The following is a 15,381-nucleotide window of genomic DNA, read 5'->3' on the forward strand; positions in this document are numbered from 1 at the left end:
CAAGGTCTGCGCACAGTCATCCCCGGCAGCCTCACCTAACGAGTAGTGCAGCTTGCGCACATAGGACATCAAGGGGTAGTAAAGATGAAGAATCGTCTTAGGAATAAAGTGCGGTTCCCACTACTGGACAAAATGGTGGAAACCATGGTGCAGTTGTGCCAGTGGTGCCAGGTATCAGGGACCCCAGATCCACCAACCCCTGTAATCACAGAGGATGAGCCACTGCAACCGTGAACATGCGCCAGCCTTGATTTTGTCTCCCTCCCAGATGTACGCTACACTAAGGTCCTAATAGATGACTACACCAAATATCCGGAAGTAGATTGTACTTTCCCAAACGAAACTGAAAAAATTATGGTGACTCATGGGCTGCTGAAAGAACTATGCACGGATAATAGCCCGCTGTTTCACAGTCATGAGTTTGGGGCATACTTGCAAGCCTGGAACATCATACACAAGAAAGTCACCCCCCCCCGGTGGCCGCAGGCCAGTGGTGAACTGGAGCCATTCATGAGAACGCTTAACAAAGTCATTAGAATTGCTTTTGCTTCTTACCAAACTCTAGAATGGCCAAACTCGCATTCCAGCACTGGATGGGCCCCTGTGCGTGCTCCTATGGATTGGGTGGTCAATTATACCATTCCTTACCACGCAAAGTGGCCCTGCTACACATTGAGGATGAGTGGGTACTACAGTGGAGGAGAAGCACTAACCAACGGGCAAGCGTGCGCTGCAGAGACCAGGTAGCTGGCATCCAGGTAGGTGACCAGGTGTTTGTCAAGAATAGGTATCCCGGCAGTAAGTTCCAACCACCATTTGAGCAACAGCTGTGGGTGGTAGTCAGTTGACAGGGTACCTTGGTCATGGCCCTCGCGGAATGGGGAAGAGATTGCAAAAAACATCTTGTTTTTTAAGTTTGTGAGGCGGAGTGAATGAGGAGGACAGTTAGGCAATGGGGTGGGTAACTGTGAGGAGACATAAATTTCAACACCACCACCACCGACCTCAAGGCCCAGTCACTTGGAGGGGATCACCTCTGTCGCCAATTGTCCCCTGTCTGGAGTCACTGAGAAATGTCACTCAGGAGAGCCGGAGCAATTGCACCAGATATCATTTAAGAAACAATCCTGTACCATCAATTTGGCTAAAAGACTATGCACTCTAGAGTACGCGCAATGACACCATCCCAACACTTGAGTGATTATAGGTGGGCTGTTTGTTGTCAGCCTGTTAGTTATGTTGCTCTAACTTTGTTATGGTTGATATGAAATGGAATGTTCCTCAGGTGTGATGACACGTCTTTGGAGTGAGGGGTTGGTTACTTGGATGGTGCCTGCGATCACCCTACCTTCCAGGTACATTTGGGCTGGCCCGACAGTGAAGTGAGCGAGCATATAAAAAGGTAGGCGTGGTCTGGGAGGCCAGTTCCACACTGCGCATAGAAACCACAAGGTGTGTTGTCCTCTTTATTCCACAGTGCCAGCGGCCTGAGTATTTTAAATAAGTCCTACCACCAGGACTCTACAGCAGAGGTGACTCGCCCTCGGACAGTGCAGCATGTCAGCCAATTGAACTACTGGGCTTGCCAATCACACCCCTTAAGCCCAATCAGAGACTATGATAAAGAAAGAGGGTATGTGTTAAAATGAAGAATGATGTGCATGCAAGTCTTGTAGAAAAGGTTATATATTTATTCTTGATGTTATTTCACAGGTTACAGGAAGATGATATGTTCCATAAATGTGCCCCACCAGGAGCAGCCTCCTCGCTGCTCAGCCCTTTCACACCAACTGGTTCTCCTTTCAACACAAACACACTCAACATTCTAAATGACCTCACCATAGGCTGAGCAGCAAGGCAGAGAACATCAGTAGGGAGGATGCATTGAGTAACAAGTACATTACAACAGTATGCCTCTAGCTTTATCTTGGCTTCTGATTGGGCAGAAGCTCTTGGACCACAGCAGGAGAAAGCAAAGACCATCAGTCATGACCACTTCTGCTTATGCCTTCTGGCGGACGGTAGGCTGGAGTCATCAGGCGTGAAGGCCTCAAATCTTGGGTCTAGTAGTGTGGAGCCTTAAGTGCTGGAGAGGAAGTTCTTCTTCTTCCATATCCCAAGGTGAAATTCATTGGAAGTTGTTGTGTGAGTGTGTGGGTGTAATGTGTGTGTGAAATGTTTGTAATATGTGTGCACGTTAGTCTTGAGTGCTTACTTGTGGAAGTGGTGCTTGTGTGGAAGATGTCAACCGAATGCATGTATACCTAGTTGCAAGATAAATTTTAATGAGCAAAAAGTATATACGCTTTTGTATGAATAAAGTATTTGTCACTCTGGGGGCACTGGCAAGTTCGCACTGCCCCCTGGGTGACGGAGAAGAAACATTTTTCAGACGAAAACTCGCATTTTATTGCTCCTAAACTGCAACAATCAACGGTCTGCTCTGAAAGGCATGAGAGGCAGGACTGTGACATTATTTAGAAGGAACAGGGTACCGGCATGACAAGGTTAGCGTTGCTTGAAAGAGAAAAAAAAGGTTTATCAGAATAATGTAAAAGCAAGCAGTTAGATGGATGGCGTCTGAAAACTCTTTAAGTGAAGATGAGAAGCAAATCCAGTTTAGCATTAAGTACAGAGACAGGAGCAGTCACCATGAAAAACGGAACTTCTTGGTTAAGGTATGCCATGTATGTCAAAGAAGGTTCGAATGACACAAACCAAAGGCCGCTTGGCTTGTATGCCACACTGCCAGGTTGCATTGGGAATTATAGGTATGGTATGTTATGCAGTGCTATGTTCATTTATACTTAGTCATCTTATGCTTTGATAACAATTGCCTTGTCATGTGTTATCCTGAATGTGTGGACATATGTACACCACACTATGCTATGGTTCTTCATTGTGGTGTTCTGTTGTGTTGATATTGTATGTTCTTTTGTTATGATAGCTCATAGCTAGTTATATTATGTTGCATCATGGTGCGTGTGCATCATAGATTATGTGTGTCCCATGTTATATTGTGCTGCTATTGTGAAGTTGTGAGATGCTGCATTGCATTATATTCGGTTCTACTTGATTTTATTGCGCTGTGTGATTCAACGTTTGGATGTCTCAAGCCATCTTCACCTTGCTAAGGCCTCCAATCAAAACGGAAATACACATCAGTGTATCAGAGCTTATTGAAATCTATTCTGCTGTGATATGATCTTTTGTCGTGCTGCTCTAGTGTGCTACTGTTTATTTTGCTTTTCTTGTGATTGTTCAGAGATAGTCATTCTACACTATATCATGTGGGAGTGGAGGGGTACGGGGTGTGTATTGTATAGTATATATTATAAATTACTTTTGTGGTCTGTTGTGCTGCTGTGATGTGGAGTCATGTTGTGCTGCATTCACTTATGTTAGGTTCTACTTGCGTATAGAAGGCTTTGCTGTCCAACACTTGGATGTCCCTCAGGCCTCCCTCATCTTAATAAGGCCTCCATTCTATACTGAACCCCATTACACTTGCTCAGTGCTGCTGGGACTCTGCTCTTCTATGCTATGATGGTATGGTGTGCTGCCCAACAAGTCATCTGGTCAGGTCACAAAAGATGAGGCTAACATGAGCTCCCATGGATTAGAAGTCCTTCTTATAAGCAGTTTTCACATTGTTTGAGGAAATCTAGCCCAGTGTCTGCAACGAAGCCAGTATTGACATTTTCACATCCTCCCCTACAAAGGCTCCATGGATATTTCTCCATCCTGGGCTATAGAAACACTACATAGAGTAATCATGACAATCATATAGTGTGACCTCTTAAAATTCATAATGGATGTGCAATACATGTTGTGCTATAGTTGTTTATTAAAAACAAAATTATTCGGAAACATATGTAGGAAAACATTGTGTTTATCCTTTGATTCCTCCATGAACTCCATCTCATGACACTTTTCTGACATTCCAACTCCCTTTTCTGACCTTATTATACCTCAAACTCTTTTAATCATATGCCCACCACTTGTTCTCTTAGATTACACACACCCCCAAGCCCTGTCCTGCCCTGCTCATAATCCAGGCCAATTTAGTTCAATTTTGTTATCTCTTCTCAGCCTCCCTGTACACTTTTTAGCCAATTTAGATGAAAATTGTGCTCTAAATTGCAGAATTCGGGCCCCGTTATCTTGGGAAGGCAGATATACCACTCATCTTCAAACCCTCTAAAGAAGGCCAGGCTTGATCACTTCAATAACTTTCTCAGAACTGAGGAAGGTATTTGTGCCCCACCACTTTCAAAGTTAATACCAGCCGCCACTGCACAGCCCTCACCAGCCTTGGTTTAAATATTACCTCTGCACGCTGCCTCGACACTCGGATGAGAAATTCAATTTCAGTGGCAGAGCATGGTGCCTCTAATAAGGTAGACTCCCTCGTCACAGTAGGAGTAATGTAAATGCCGGCCAAATTGTGACCAGTTGGGAGAGGATGTGGCCTAACGGCTAGAGCGTTGACCTAGAAGCTGGGGAACCGGGTTCGAGTTTCGGCAGGGACGCTCAACATCCTGTGATTCTGGGCAAATCACTTAATCTCCCATGCCTAACAAAATGAACGTGTTCATCTGTAATACAACTGGTGGTAATGTAAAGCGCTCTGATTACTTCGGTCAATTTGGCGCTATATAAAACTACCCCCCTACATCAGTTTGGTTCGTTTGCATGAGGGGCACTTGGGTGTCTTCTACTTTTCCTCCAGAAGCGCCAATTTCCTGCTGTGTCTCTTAGATAATGTAATATCACCCCCTAAGGAAAACTGTTCACCCTTTTTCCAGACCTGCCCTTCGTGTCGTATGTGCCAAATGGGCAGAGAATGAAAGTGCCAGTCTCAAGAATGCTTTCATCGGAGCAGCATCGGGGCACCAGCTGTCTAAAAGGCGGCGCTGTCTGAAGACATCTCAGGCTAGTAATCCTGTTAGAGGTTACTTCCCTTCCACCCAATCCAGCTGCTTCGGGCCTCGGCTCCGCGTGGAAACCAAACCGCTGTCAACGGTCCAAACCGTTTCTTCCACCTGACAGATGAGCGTCTGTGGAGGCGTATGTGCGCACGTGAGCGCTGGGAAAGATGTGACTGAGTGCAGGAGAAGTGCAAGGGTGAGGACTGTGACTGTGAGCGGAGGCTGTTAGAGATGCAGTGGTGTCACAAAGGCCCCTGCAGCCCGTGCAGAGCGGGGCCCCGAGCTCTAGGGAGCCCCTTCAGCTCAGTACCCTGGCCCGAGAGCTCCTGAGTGAGTCTGGAGATGCCTGAGTGAGTCTAGAGGGGGAGGGGGCCTCCATGTACTTTGCGGGGGGGGGGGGGGGGGCTCAAGTTTTGTTACGCCACTGGGGAGATGTGGCTGTAAATGCAGTGTGAGAGGTATGACTGTGAGTGCAGATTGAGATGTGTGGCGGTGTGAATAGGGTGAGAGCTGAAGTTGTGACTGCAGGGTGAGAGGTGAGCCGGTCTGAGCGTAGGGTGAGTGATGTACCTGTCCCAGCCGTAGCCACTGCAGGTAAGAACGGTGGGGACAGGTGAGCGGGGATTTCGAGAGATGACCACAAGGAAAAATCAACTATTTCCCCTCGTGGTCGTCTCTCAAAATCCCCCCTCACCTGGCCCACCGCTCTTACATGTTGCGGCCGCAGCTGACCTGTCCGAGCGTCAAGTGAGGTTTAAGCCCATGTGAGTGCAGACTGACAGCTGAGCCGTGTGAATACAGTGTGAAGGGGTGGCAGGGGCTCTGTGAATGCACTTCAGACCATGTGAATGCAGGATGTGCCTCTGTGAGTGTGCAGTAACAGGTGAGCTGATCCTCATGCAGGGTGAGTGGTGTCCGTGTGAATGAAGAGTGAGAGGCATACCTATGCTATGGCATGGTGAAAGGTGAGTGTGTGACAGTGCATAGTGAAATCTGAGCTCATGTATGAGGAACCAAGGAGGGTGCAGAAGGGGACATATGAGCTCTTGTAAATGCATGATGAGAGCTAAACGTTGGTGACTGCAGGGGGAGAATATGCACATGTGGGTGAACAGGAAGAGGTGTGCCCCTGTGAGTGAGTAGCAGTCTACCCATGTGAGTGCAGGGTGGGAGGGGTGTCTGTGAGCAGAGAATGAGTGATGTCAGTGTGTGAGTGCAGGGTGAGTGGTGTGCCTCTGTAAGTACTGGGTGAGCAGTGTGCCCATGTGAGTGCAAGGTGGGAGGTGTGCTTGTTTAAGTAGGGGTGAGCCACGTGAGTTCAGGGGGAGTGTGTGACTGAGTGAATAGAGGGTGAGAGGCACATCTGTCTGATTGCAGGAGAAGAGGAGGCTTTGGGTGAATGGAGAGTGAGAGACATGCTTGTGTGTATGGGAGTAGCCAAAACATTAGAATACCCTACCAATATGAAACAAAGCTCTGATGGCACCAAGCAAGTGAAGCAAATGAGCCCGAAATTCCCTACAAGTGCTCCCCTATCTCTGCCATCTAAGCATCAATTCATTCATCTTTTCACCCTTCCATTCACCTTCTGATATCAATAATTTCACCTTTAGATTCTGTTACCCATTCATTATTTCTTCCATCTTTCAAACGTTCACCATTCCATCCATTGGCCATTCCATCCATCCATTAATGTATTCATCCATCCTCTAAGATTTTCATTTATTCTGCCATCCTTTCATCCTTCCTCAGATTTCCATTTGCTCTGCTATTCATCCAGCCTCTGAAATGTCCCTTTACTTTGTCATCCTTTCATACATCCACCCACTCATTCGCCCATCCTCTCACCCACTAACATAACATATTTATTTGTAACGCACATTCACCCAGAAGGGTATCTTGGCGCTGAGTAACAGATGTTCATTGTTACCAAACTCAACGGTAATTATTTTATCGACCTCAGAAGGATGAAAGGCTGAGTGTACCTGCCAGGATTTGAAACTGTGACCATGAGGTCGAACACAAGCCCCTACAGTGGGCACATTAGTCCATTGAACCACCAGACCCACTCATTCACCTATCCTGTCACCAGTGGCATAATAACCCCCTCACACCCTGTGGTGGGGGTGGGACCCCGAGCTCCAGAAGGCCCCCTTCAGCGCAGTGCACGGGTGGTAGGCCCCTGGCCTGAGGGCTCCTGAATGGGTTTGTAGCCTGAGGGGCCCACTTCATATACTTTGCAAGAGGGCCCCCTCAAGTTTTGTTACACCACTGCCTATCACCCACCAATCCTCTCACTCACACATCCACCCATCCTTTTATCCACTCATCCATCCTTTCACCCACCATCCTCTCACACACTCATCATCCATCTTTCACCCACCCATCAATCCATCCATCCTTTTACCCACCCATGTTTTCACCCACCCATCCATCTTTTTACCCACCTATCTTTTCACCCACTCATTCATCTGTCTTTCGTCAATCCTTTCTCCCACTCAAACATCCATCCTTTCATCCACCTATCCTTTTACTCACTCATCCATCCTTTCTCCCATTCCGCCATTTATCCTTTCATCCACCCATCGTTTCACCCACTCATGCATCCACTCGTCCAACCTTCTTTTCCTTTTCTATCAACCCATTATTTTCTTCTTCTTTTTATCCTGAATTAATGACCTTTTATCTGCTAAATTGCAGATATAAGACGCTCATAGTAGCGTTCTCCAACTTCAAGGGACTTCCAGCTGAGTAAGCTCTCATTTCAGACTAAATTTAAATAAGAAGTGAATTTTGCAATGGAAGGTGAACGTTGTACCCATTCAGAGTTTGTCAGGGCCCAGGGTGTGCTATTCCTTTGGATCACGGGGAGGCACACGAATCTAGGGGTGGTGGGGGCAATGGCCCACTTCAGTTCAACTCTGACCACTGTACGGAGCACATCATCTGCCTTTATTCCAAGGGGGGGGGGGGGGGGTTCCACGACCTCCGAGTGCTTTGCAGCCTCAATCTTTGGTACAAAGGATGATCAGAGGGGGGAGGGGGGTAGGGGGAGGTAGGGTCAAGTCCTTCTCAGGGGAGCTCTAGGGTGCCTCCCGAGCCAGATGTTCTGCCCTTGTAAACAACAGACACCCTGGGATTCCTAGCAGGATAATTCCATTAGCTGCGTGATGACAGGCCTGCTGCGGAGCAGCTACTATCGAACTGAGCTTCAAAGGGCAGGTCACCCGAGACAAGCGCCATCAGAATGCTAATCACCGCTTGACTGAGCCTTGCTATGGCACCTCATGGAAAGAGTAAATCCGGAGACCATGCATACATCCACGAGCTGCAGGAGAAGCAAAATCAGGGGCCTGGGCATGTTTGGATTAAGACAATTCACTGTTAACATCTTGAGGGTGATCATGTGTGTCCAGTTTTAAGAAAAGTAATCAAGAATTGGAAAGGCATGTAGGTGTCACATTTTCGACCTATTGGTTTTGCCAATATTTTGTCAATGCTGTCCAGTATTGGTTAAAAAAAATTACAAAGTAAGTGGTGGTGTAGACTTGACACATGTGCGCGTATACGTCATGGCAATATGGCAGCCCAGCGTGATGACGTATGCTTGAGAGCCTGCCTCGCCACGCATACACCCACTTATGGCTAGATAGGGGCTGGTGTTTTAATTATGTTTTTGTTTATCATTACAAGGCGGTGGACGCAGCTTAAAACGTCAAATATAAAATGTAAAGAGGCAAAGGGGCGCAAAAGAACTTTTGAAAATCATACTGCACAGCAGCAAAATGACAGCATTCAGGACCACCCAAAAAAATGTAAAACATTCGTTCTTCATTTAACAAGAATTTTCAATATCTTGCAGCCTCGGGAGCAGAGAGAATCAGTAGGCCTAAATACAGGATACACGAGAAGCCATATCCTATCAGAAACCATACACTCAACTCGGGAATGACACAAAAACTGCAACATTCCCCCAGAGGTGATAAAATGTGACTGCGCCGCAGCACTGATCTGGGACCACAGGCGCTACGGAAACCGATGAACCTGATCCCTGGTGCTGGAAGCAGCCATGGTTCCAGGCTTTCTTCACATCGCTCGTGGGATGATATTCACTGGACGATTTTGGAAGGACTCGACTCAGCTGTACTCGCTAAGCTTGAGCCAGGCCAGATGCGTCCACTGTCGATGACCAGCAAGTGTAGCTTTAATAGTTGGGTGGCTGAGTCTTGCGCGAGTCATAACATTACATGGATGTCATGTGCATGGGTTAAAAACTTCACCAAAAAAATGATTTAAGGCAGAGATGAGAAGGAGAAAAAGAGTTTAAAGAGAAGGTGCATGAGGGGAGAACCCTTAAGGCTTGAAGGTGGGTGAGGATCAAAAAAGGGAGGGTGGGGGGGGGGCGGCACTGAGTGCAGGACACACTCCTCTAGGCCATCAGACTGAAGAGCATCAAAGTGTTGGCTGGTCAATGGTGTCCAATGCTACCCAATCATCTAGCAGCATCAAGGCATTGACACGCCCCCATTCGCTGTCCATCCTGAGCTCATTAAAGGTATTCTAACATGGAGTTAACCCCTCACAGATTTAGCCACATAGTGGAGCTGGTGTACAGGGCAATCGTTTTGGTGGTCTGCTGTCTAAAGATGGGGTTTCCAGAAAGGGACGACTGCTCATTGCTGGATCTCAAGAGGAAGGTTTTGGTGTGAACATCTGGGGCAGATGATTTTGGATACTTGAGTAAAGGGTTTGGGCATCTGGGGGTCACTAGGAGGAGGAGAGGATCTGGTCTCCTTTACCAATGCTATAGTGGTTGAAAAATCAGAGAATGGCCTGTGGTAGTAATGCCAGTGAAGTGAATATTAAAATGCATAATGGAGTGATTCTTTAAACTAATAGTAGTTAAAAGAGTGAGGGCCTGGAATTTGTCCTGTTGCATCTTTTCTACCTTAGACTACAGAATGTTGGCTAATTGTTCAGCACTGGCAAAGGAAGGAGTCCCAGCAGAATCCCTAGCAGTCGGGCTAGCTGGTTTCTTCAGTGCCCAAAAAGTTTGCAATGGGTAGAAGATGTGCTTGACGGGAAATGTCATTTTTGCTTTATTTCTTTAGCTGACTGTAAAGAGAACTGGATGTTATATGTGAATTCAATTACCAAGAACTGGTTAACAGCGGCCTGGTATGATCATATTTTATGAGTAAGGTTTTAAAATGTGTTCCTGATGTCTTGGACTAAGCTAGTAGCACTATGGAATCCCTGCAGAGTGGCGCATGGTTCTGCTGTCAGGGATTAGCGACAGTCATTGCTTGTAACATGGCTTCTAACAGCTCCGGCTGACCGTCTTCCTGACTCAAACAAGTGACAGTGGTTCACAGCGAACTCATTCAGTCTGATAGCATTTACAAAACAGCAAAATTATCGTCATTGGTATTATTCACAACAAAAAAACATTATGCAGGTTTCAGTAACAAAGAAATGGTTTATTCACAGCATAGACCACATGCCTAAGCTGGAATTGCAAAGGCGTAAGTTCAAAGTGACCGCCATGTGAGAAAATGGTTATAATGCTTTAGAGCAAGCCATCAGTGTGGATCATCAATCTCCTAAAATTGTTAAATCACCGTAAAAAGATTTACATACACCCAATGTATGGATCCCCTTGTGGTTTAGGAATACCTACTGTATCAATGTCTTCGATATAAGTGCATTTCGTTTTGGCAACTAAGGAAGTACCAGGGTGCTATGAGAGCTTTGTGAATATTGCTTCACCAGTGGCATGTGAGTTCTTACATGTTGATGTTGCTGTTGGTTTGCTGGATACCGTTGGTGGCTGTTTATAACTTAAATTGAACATGGATATCGTCTGTGTGGACAGCCTAAGTCGTATATAGACAGGACCTAGGGGGATCCATACATTAAGTACATGTAAATCTTAGGAGAGAGATGATCCATACTGATGATTGATTAAAAACAATACATCTCTTTTAGATATTATCTGGGAGATATTCCTCCCAAGCAATTGTGGGCATCCCAAGGATTATTTAGCTAGGACGTAAGGGCTTCCATACATTGGGCATATGTAAATCTGTTTAGGGTTATTTAACAATTTTAGGAGATTGATGATCCACACTGATGGTTGCTCTAAAACATTATATCCCTTTTAGGTATCATCCGGGAGACACTACTCCCCAGTACTTTGTTGGACATGATGAATATACCCAATTAACGGACCCTATCCATGAGCATGTGTTTCATCGGATTATAACAATTACCTGACTCAATCTATGAATTTTGTGAATTGAACCTGTAGGATCTCTACACTGGGAGTATAAAGAATGTGAATATATTTGAGGTATGTTTCTATTTTCTCCCCTATATGGGGAAGAAGAGATGCTTTACAGGTTCTTTAATTATTAATGATATTTCTAAACGAGTAGTCCAACATCATTCTATATGGTCACATTGGGTATACCAACCATCCATGGGATATGGCTAAATTGCGTCACTTTAGGTTGCATAGAAAGCGTCCAATAACTGTATTTTCCTTGTCTGTGTTGCCTAATGTTATCTTTAGGAGGAAAAAGGTGAGTGAGTCCCCTGTATATAGACATTTTTAGTGGGGCCATAAATATATATGTGCTTCCGTCGGTTATCCTCTCCTGTACCCATGGCTACAATACGTAATGTTTTATGTTGTGTTATTTATCAATTTATTGTCAGTTTCTGTTGCCTCATTACATAATAATGTATGTCATGTTTTAGTGTACTTCTGTTCATCGTGGTGTGACCTGCTTGGGTGTTATTATTTTTATATAACATTGTACTGTCTGTGATTTTCTTTTGTCTGTATATGATTTTTTATCCATGTTTTTCTATATATTATTTACAGCCCTGACGAAGTTCATAAACATATTTGGACGAAATGGGTTGGCTGGATGTTCTCATGCATGGGACAAAATGCTTTAATGAATCAAAGAAAGAATAAAAATATTTTGAAATAAAACCGAGAAATTGTGGACTTCCATATTTCGGATGCACCATTCCACTTACAAATTGAATAGAGTGAGAAGCCTTTATGGGAGGGCTGGTAACTTTTTGGGCCTCATTTTGAGTTGCCTGGTATTTGTGTCCGATCCCCGACTCTAAGTTCAGTAAAATTTGATCTCAAACCTTATGGTTTTTCCCTTGGGAATGTCTTCCTGTATTGCCTGAAGGAATTTGTCTGAGTAAACAGGTTGAAAACAGTATAAATACGCGGTTTAAAACATGTGGAATGCATCCTCATGTTATTCTCCATTCTGACTTTAACCTACCCCTCCCCTCCTGATCCCTCAAGCCCACTGTTAAGTCACTACCATACACTAATCGGTTTTATTCAGGCAGTTTTTGCGCCAGCAACAATTGTGGGACTTCAACTGACACTGTTTGTGTTATGTTATCTGTCTTCCTGGCAGCAGTCTGATTTTGATTGGTGCCCAGGATAAAGGCCTCACAGTAGATTGTAGAACATACCTGAACTACCCATGTTGCTTGCTGCCATGTCAGACTGAATGACAATTATGTCTGCCAGAGGAGTCAAAATTATTGTGTTTGATCAAAGGAATTGATGAATGAACCTAACATTTGCAGTGTGGTACTTAACTGGCTGAAAAGATATTCTCGTGTGGCATGTTAATTAATCCTGAGGTAGTTAACCCAAAATGGTCATCTAGAATGCATGCCGGGCTTCCTACACAAACTTAATGGTGCTTTGCTGAGGTCTTGGAGCCTCTGCAACTGGATCGCTTGGGGCTGTCGCTGTGGTATGGCCGGCAGGCTTCAGTCCTCGTAAATCAAGCACATGATTCAGCAACAGGTCTAGAACCGCTGGATGGAGATTCACAGCTGATCTTGAATTTAGCAACACGAAGCAGAGCTTAGAAGGGATTGCAGAGGAAATCACATGAGTTTTAAGAAAGTAAGCATGGTCACAGGTAGAATATTATTGCTAAGGATCTGTTCTACATGGACCCTGTGATGCCGCTTCTTTATTATGCCAGTGTATGTTGGTGAAGAAAAAGGGTGTAAAATCACAATCCAGACTGTGGATGTTAAGCCGGTGGGATTGCCGAGCATGTGCGTCATTGTAACATAAAGTCCCTCACACAGCAAACATTAAGGAATGACATCATTTACAATCGCCTCATAAGATAGAGGCATACTTATGATGACTCTGCTACTTCAAGAGAGTGGGTAAGTAAAAGTGTCCCTCAAAGGCATCTCATCACTACAATTTTTCACCAAGACTTACTTGCTTTTCTCGGGTGGTCTCTATCGGAAATGACGACGTGCTGAACCCTGGCCACTTTCCACTCCTGGGTGGGGTCATCTATGGTGGCAATACGTGAATTGTCAGCCATCACGGGGCTTTGGTGTGCTGGCCCTGTTGCTTGCGAAGGGGGCCCAGACTGTCTTGGCTTTGAACTCTCCCCCGTGGGCTGCCAGCCCTGGGCCCTACTATTCAATGTGGTGGAAATCCTGTTAGTTTTCACTTGGGTGCGGCTACCATTCTCCTGTAATGTTGACTCCATGCCTCTTTCTGCTTCTTCTTGCTTGTTTTGTCTGACAATGCCTGTAGTCAGGGGACGCCAAGTTAGTGGACGGCTAGTGAAATTTGCCCCTACTGTATTCTGTGGGGAACCATACCTTTGTAGACATTTGGGTCCTAGTTTGGGAACGCTATAGTTCCTCTCACTCATGTCATCTGATCCACCATGTGTCGTTGGCGACTCAAGAGCCTGCAACATCCTGTTTCGAGTGTACAAGTTCCGCTGTTTGCAGTAATTGATGATGGCAAACTCAGTTATATAGGTCCTTGGTTCACTTCCTTTATTGTATTATCAACACTCTTTACCCCAGTAACATCTAGAATCAAAGTGCTTTTTATCCCTCTTCCTATTAAGTCTCCCCACTTTGATACCAGGAGGCCCAGTGGCAGGGATGGACAGATGTTCTCCTAGTATATCTCCATCCCGAAGGGGCAGGTAGATTCCTAGTGTGGTGACGTTTAGATGTATTGAGCTTTTTCTAGTAAAATAGCTAATCTGATGGATAGATGTGTCACTGATAGTCTTGCATTTTTGATAGACAAATGTGTTCTTTTTAGTAGGACTGCATTTTCAGTGGAGAGACATCCATGAAGTAGCGGTTCACAATCATGAAACAGATGTATTACTAGCAGAGTTGTGTATTCAATGAAGTGACAACTTCGAAGTCAAGAAGTATGTGCCTGGTGGTGTTCGTCGTAGGCCAGTTACTGTTCTTGCCCATTTTGGTCCATCTTTCCGCAGAACTTGAGAATTGATCTTCCATTAAATATATGGCATCTTTTAGGAGATTCATTCAGTTAAAGACATTCAAAGATTGATTTCTTGGAAGACAACTTTTCTGGACTATCTTTTCTTTCTCCAACCCTAAAAAAAAAGAAGAAACAATACTTAAAATATGCCTTTAGAATGTAGGCAAGTTTAAAAATTCTTGATTGGTGTACATTTTAATATTTACATATCTGCCTAATTATATGATAAACCAGATAGTAAGGGTCAGGAGTGGGTAGAAACTGTAAATTTCAGATAGCTCGGATGGCAACACAGAATTCTCAATGAATAGTCAACGTTTGGTTTTGCAACTAACATTCTAAATGTCTAGTGTTCCCTTCTCTCTTGTTTCGTTTTTGTACAGCAAAATAAAGTCAGAGGAATTCAAATTCATTTTGGTGATTTGGGGTTCCAAGAGGTCAATTGGAATTGCGGATGCCGCAGTCTTCCATTGCGAGTAAACTAGCAACCAGAATTCTGATTGCCCAAGTGGAATACTTGTTAATAACTGGGAATTCCAAATGCGAACTGGTGGTCTGATACAGTCCACATCAGTCAGGTAAAGATTTTGATACCTGGAATTTGCTCCCTCTTGGAGATAATTTTAGCTGATGTACTGCAATTTAAAACTTTTTATTTTAGATCTTTAGAGATCTGTGTGGAATCTATCAAGTCTGGGGAACCCCGATGCTTCAAGTATATGAACTTCATACTTCTTAGGTCTATTGGCCAATGGCTCTTAAGTACAGGATCTCTGATTTGCCAGGCATTACAAACTCTGATTTATTAGACCTGATGAATACGGCTCCCCTGTATTCCAAAATCCCTAATACCACCAGTCTGAGGACCCCTGATCTCTTGTGTCTGAGGGCCCTCATTTACCGTTCATTTGTCAGGTCTTCTGACTCAGAGACTCTCAGATCTGAGAGACAATGACAACCCATGATCTCTCAGGACTAAGAACCCCTGAATTCCAGATCTAGGGGACCTTGATTTCTCACCTGGTCAGTAATCTCTCTGTTCTGAAAAACATTAATTTCCAGGTCTAAGTGCTCCATATATCCTGTTCTGTATTCAGGGTTTGAGGGCACCCG

At 44.8% G+C, this 15,381-nt stretch overlaps 1 protein-coding gene across 1 annotated transcript in view; it reads right to left on the minus strand.

The window, feature by feature from the left end:
* The window catches only part of SYNPO (synaptopodin), a 198,508-nt gene that overhangs the window by 148,841 nt on the left and 34,286 nt on the right, over positions 1–15,381 (minus strand). The window contains exon 2 of the mRNA XM_085617706.1: positions 13,222–14,383. Coding sequence (XP_085473832.1) covers positions 13,222–13,717 — 496 coding nt within the window. The 5' untranslated portion in view covers positions 13,718–14,383. The remainder of the gene's footprint in view (positions 1–13,221; positions 14,384–15,381) is intronic.

The sequence above is a fragment of the Triturus cristatus genome, chromosome 7 (assembly GCF_964204655.1).
Source record: "Triturus cristatus chromosome 7, aTriCri1.1, whole genome shotgun sequence".
NCBI lineage: Eukaryota > Metazoa > Chordata > Amphibia > Caudata > Salamandridae > Triturus > Triturus cristatus.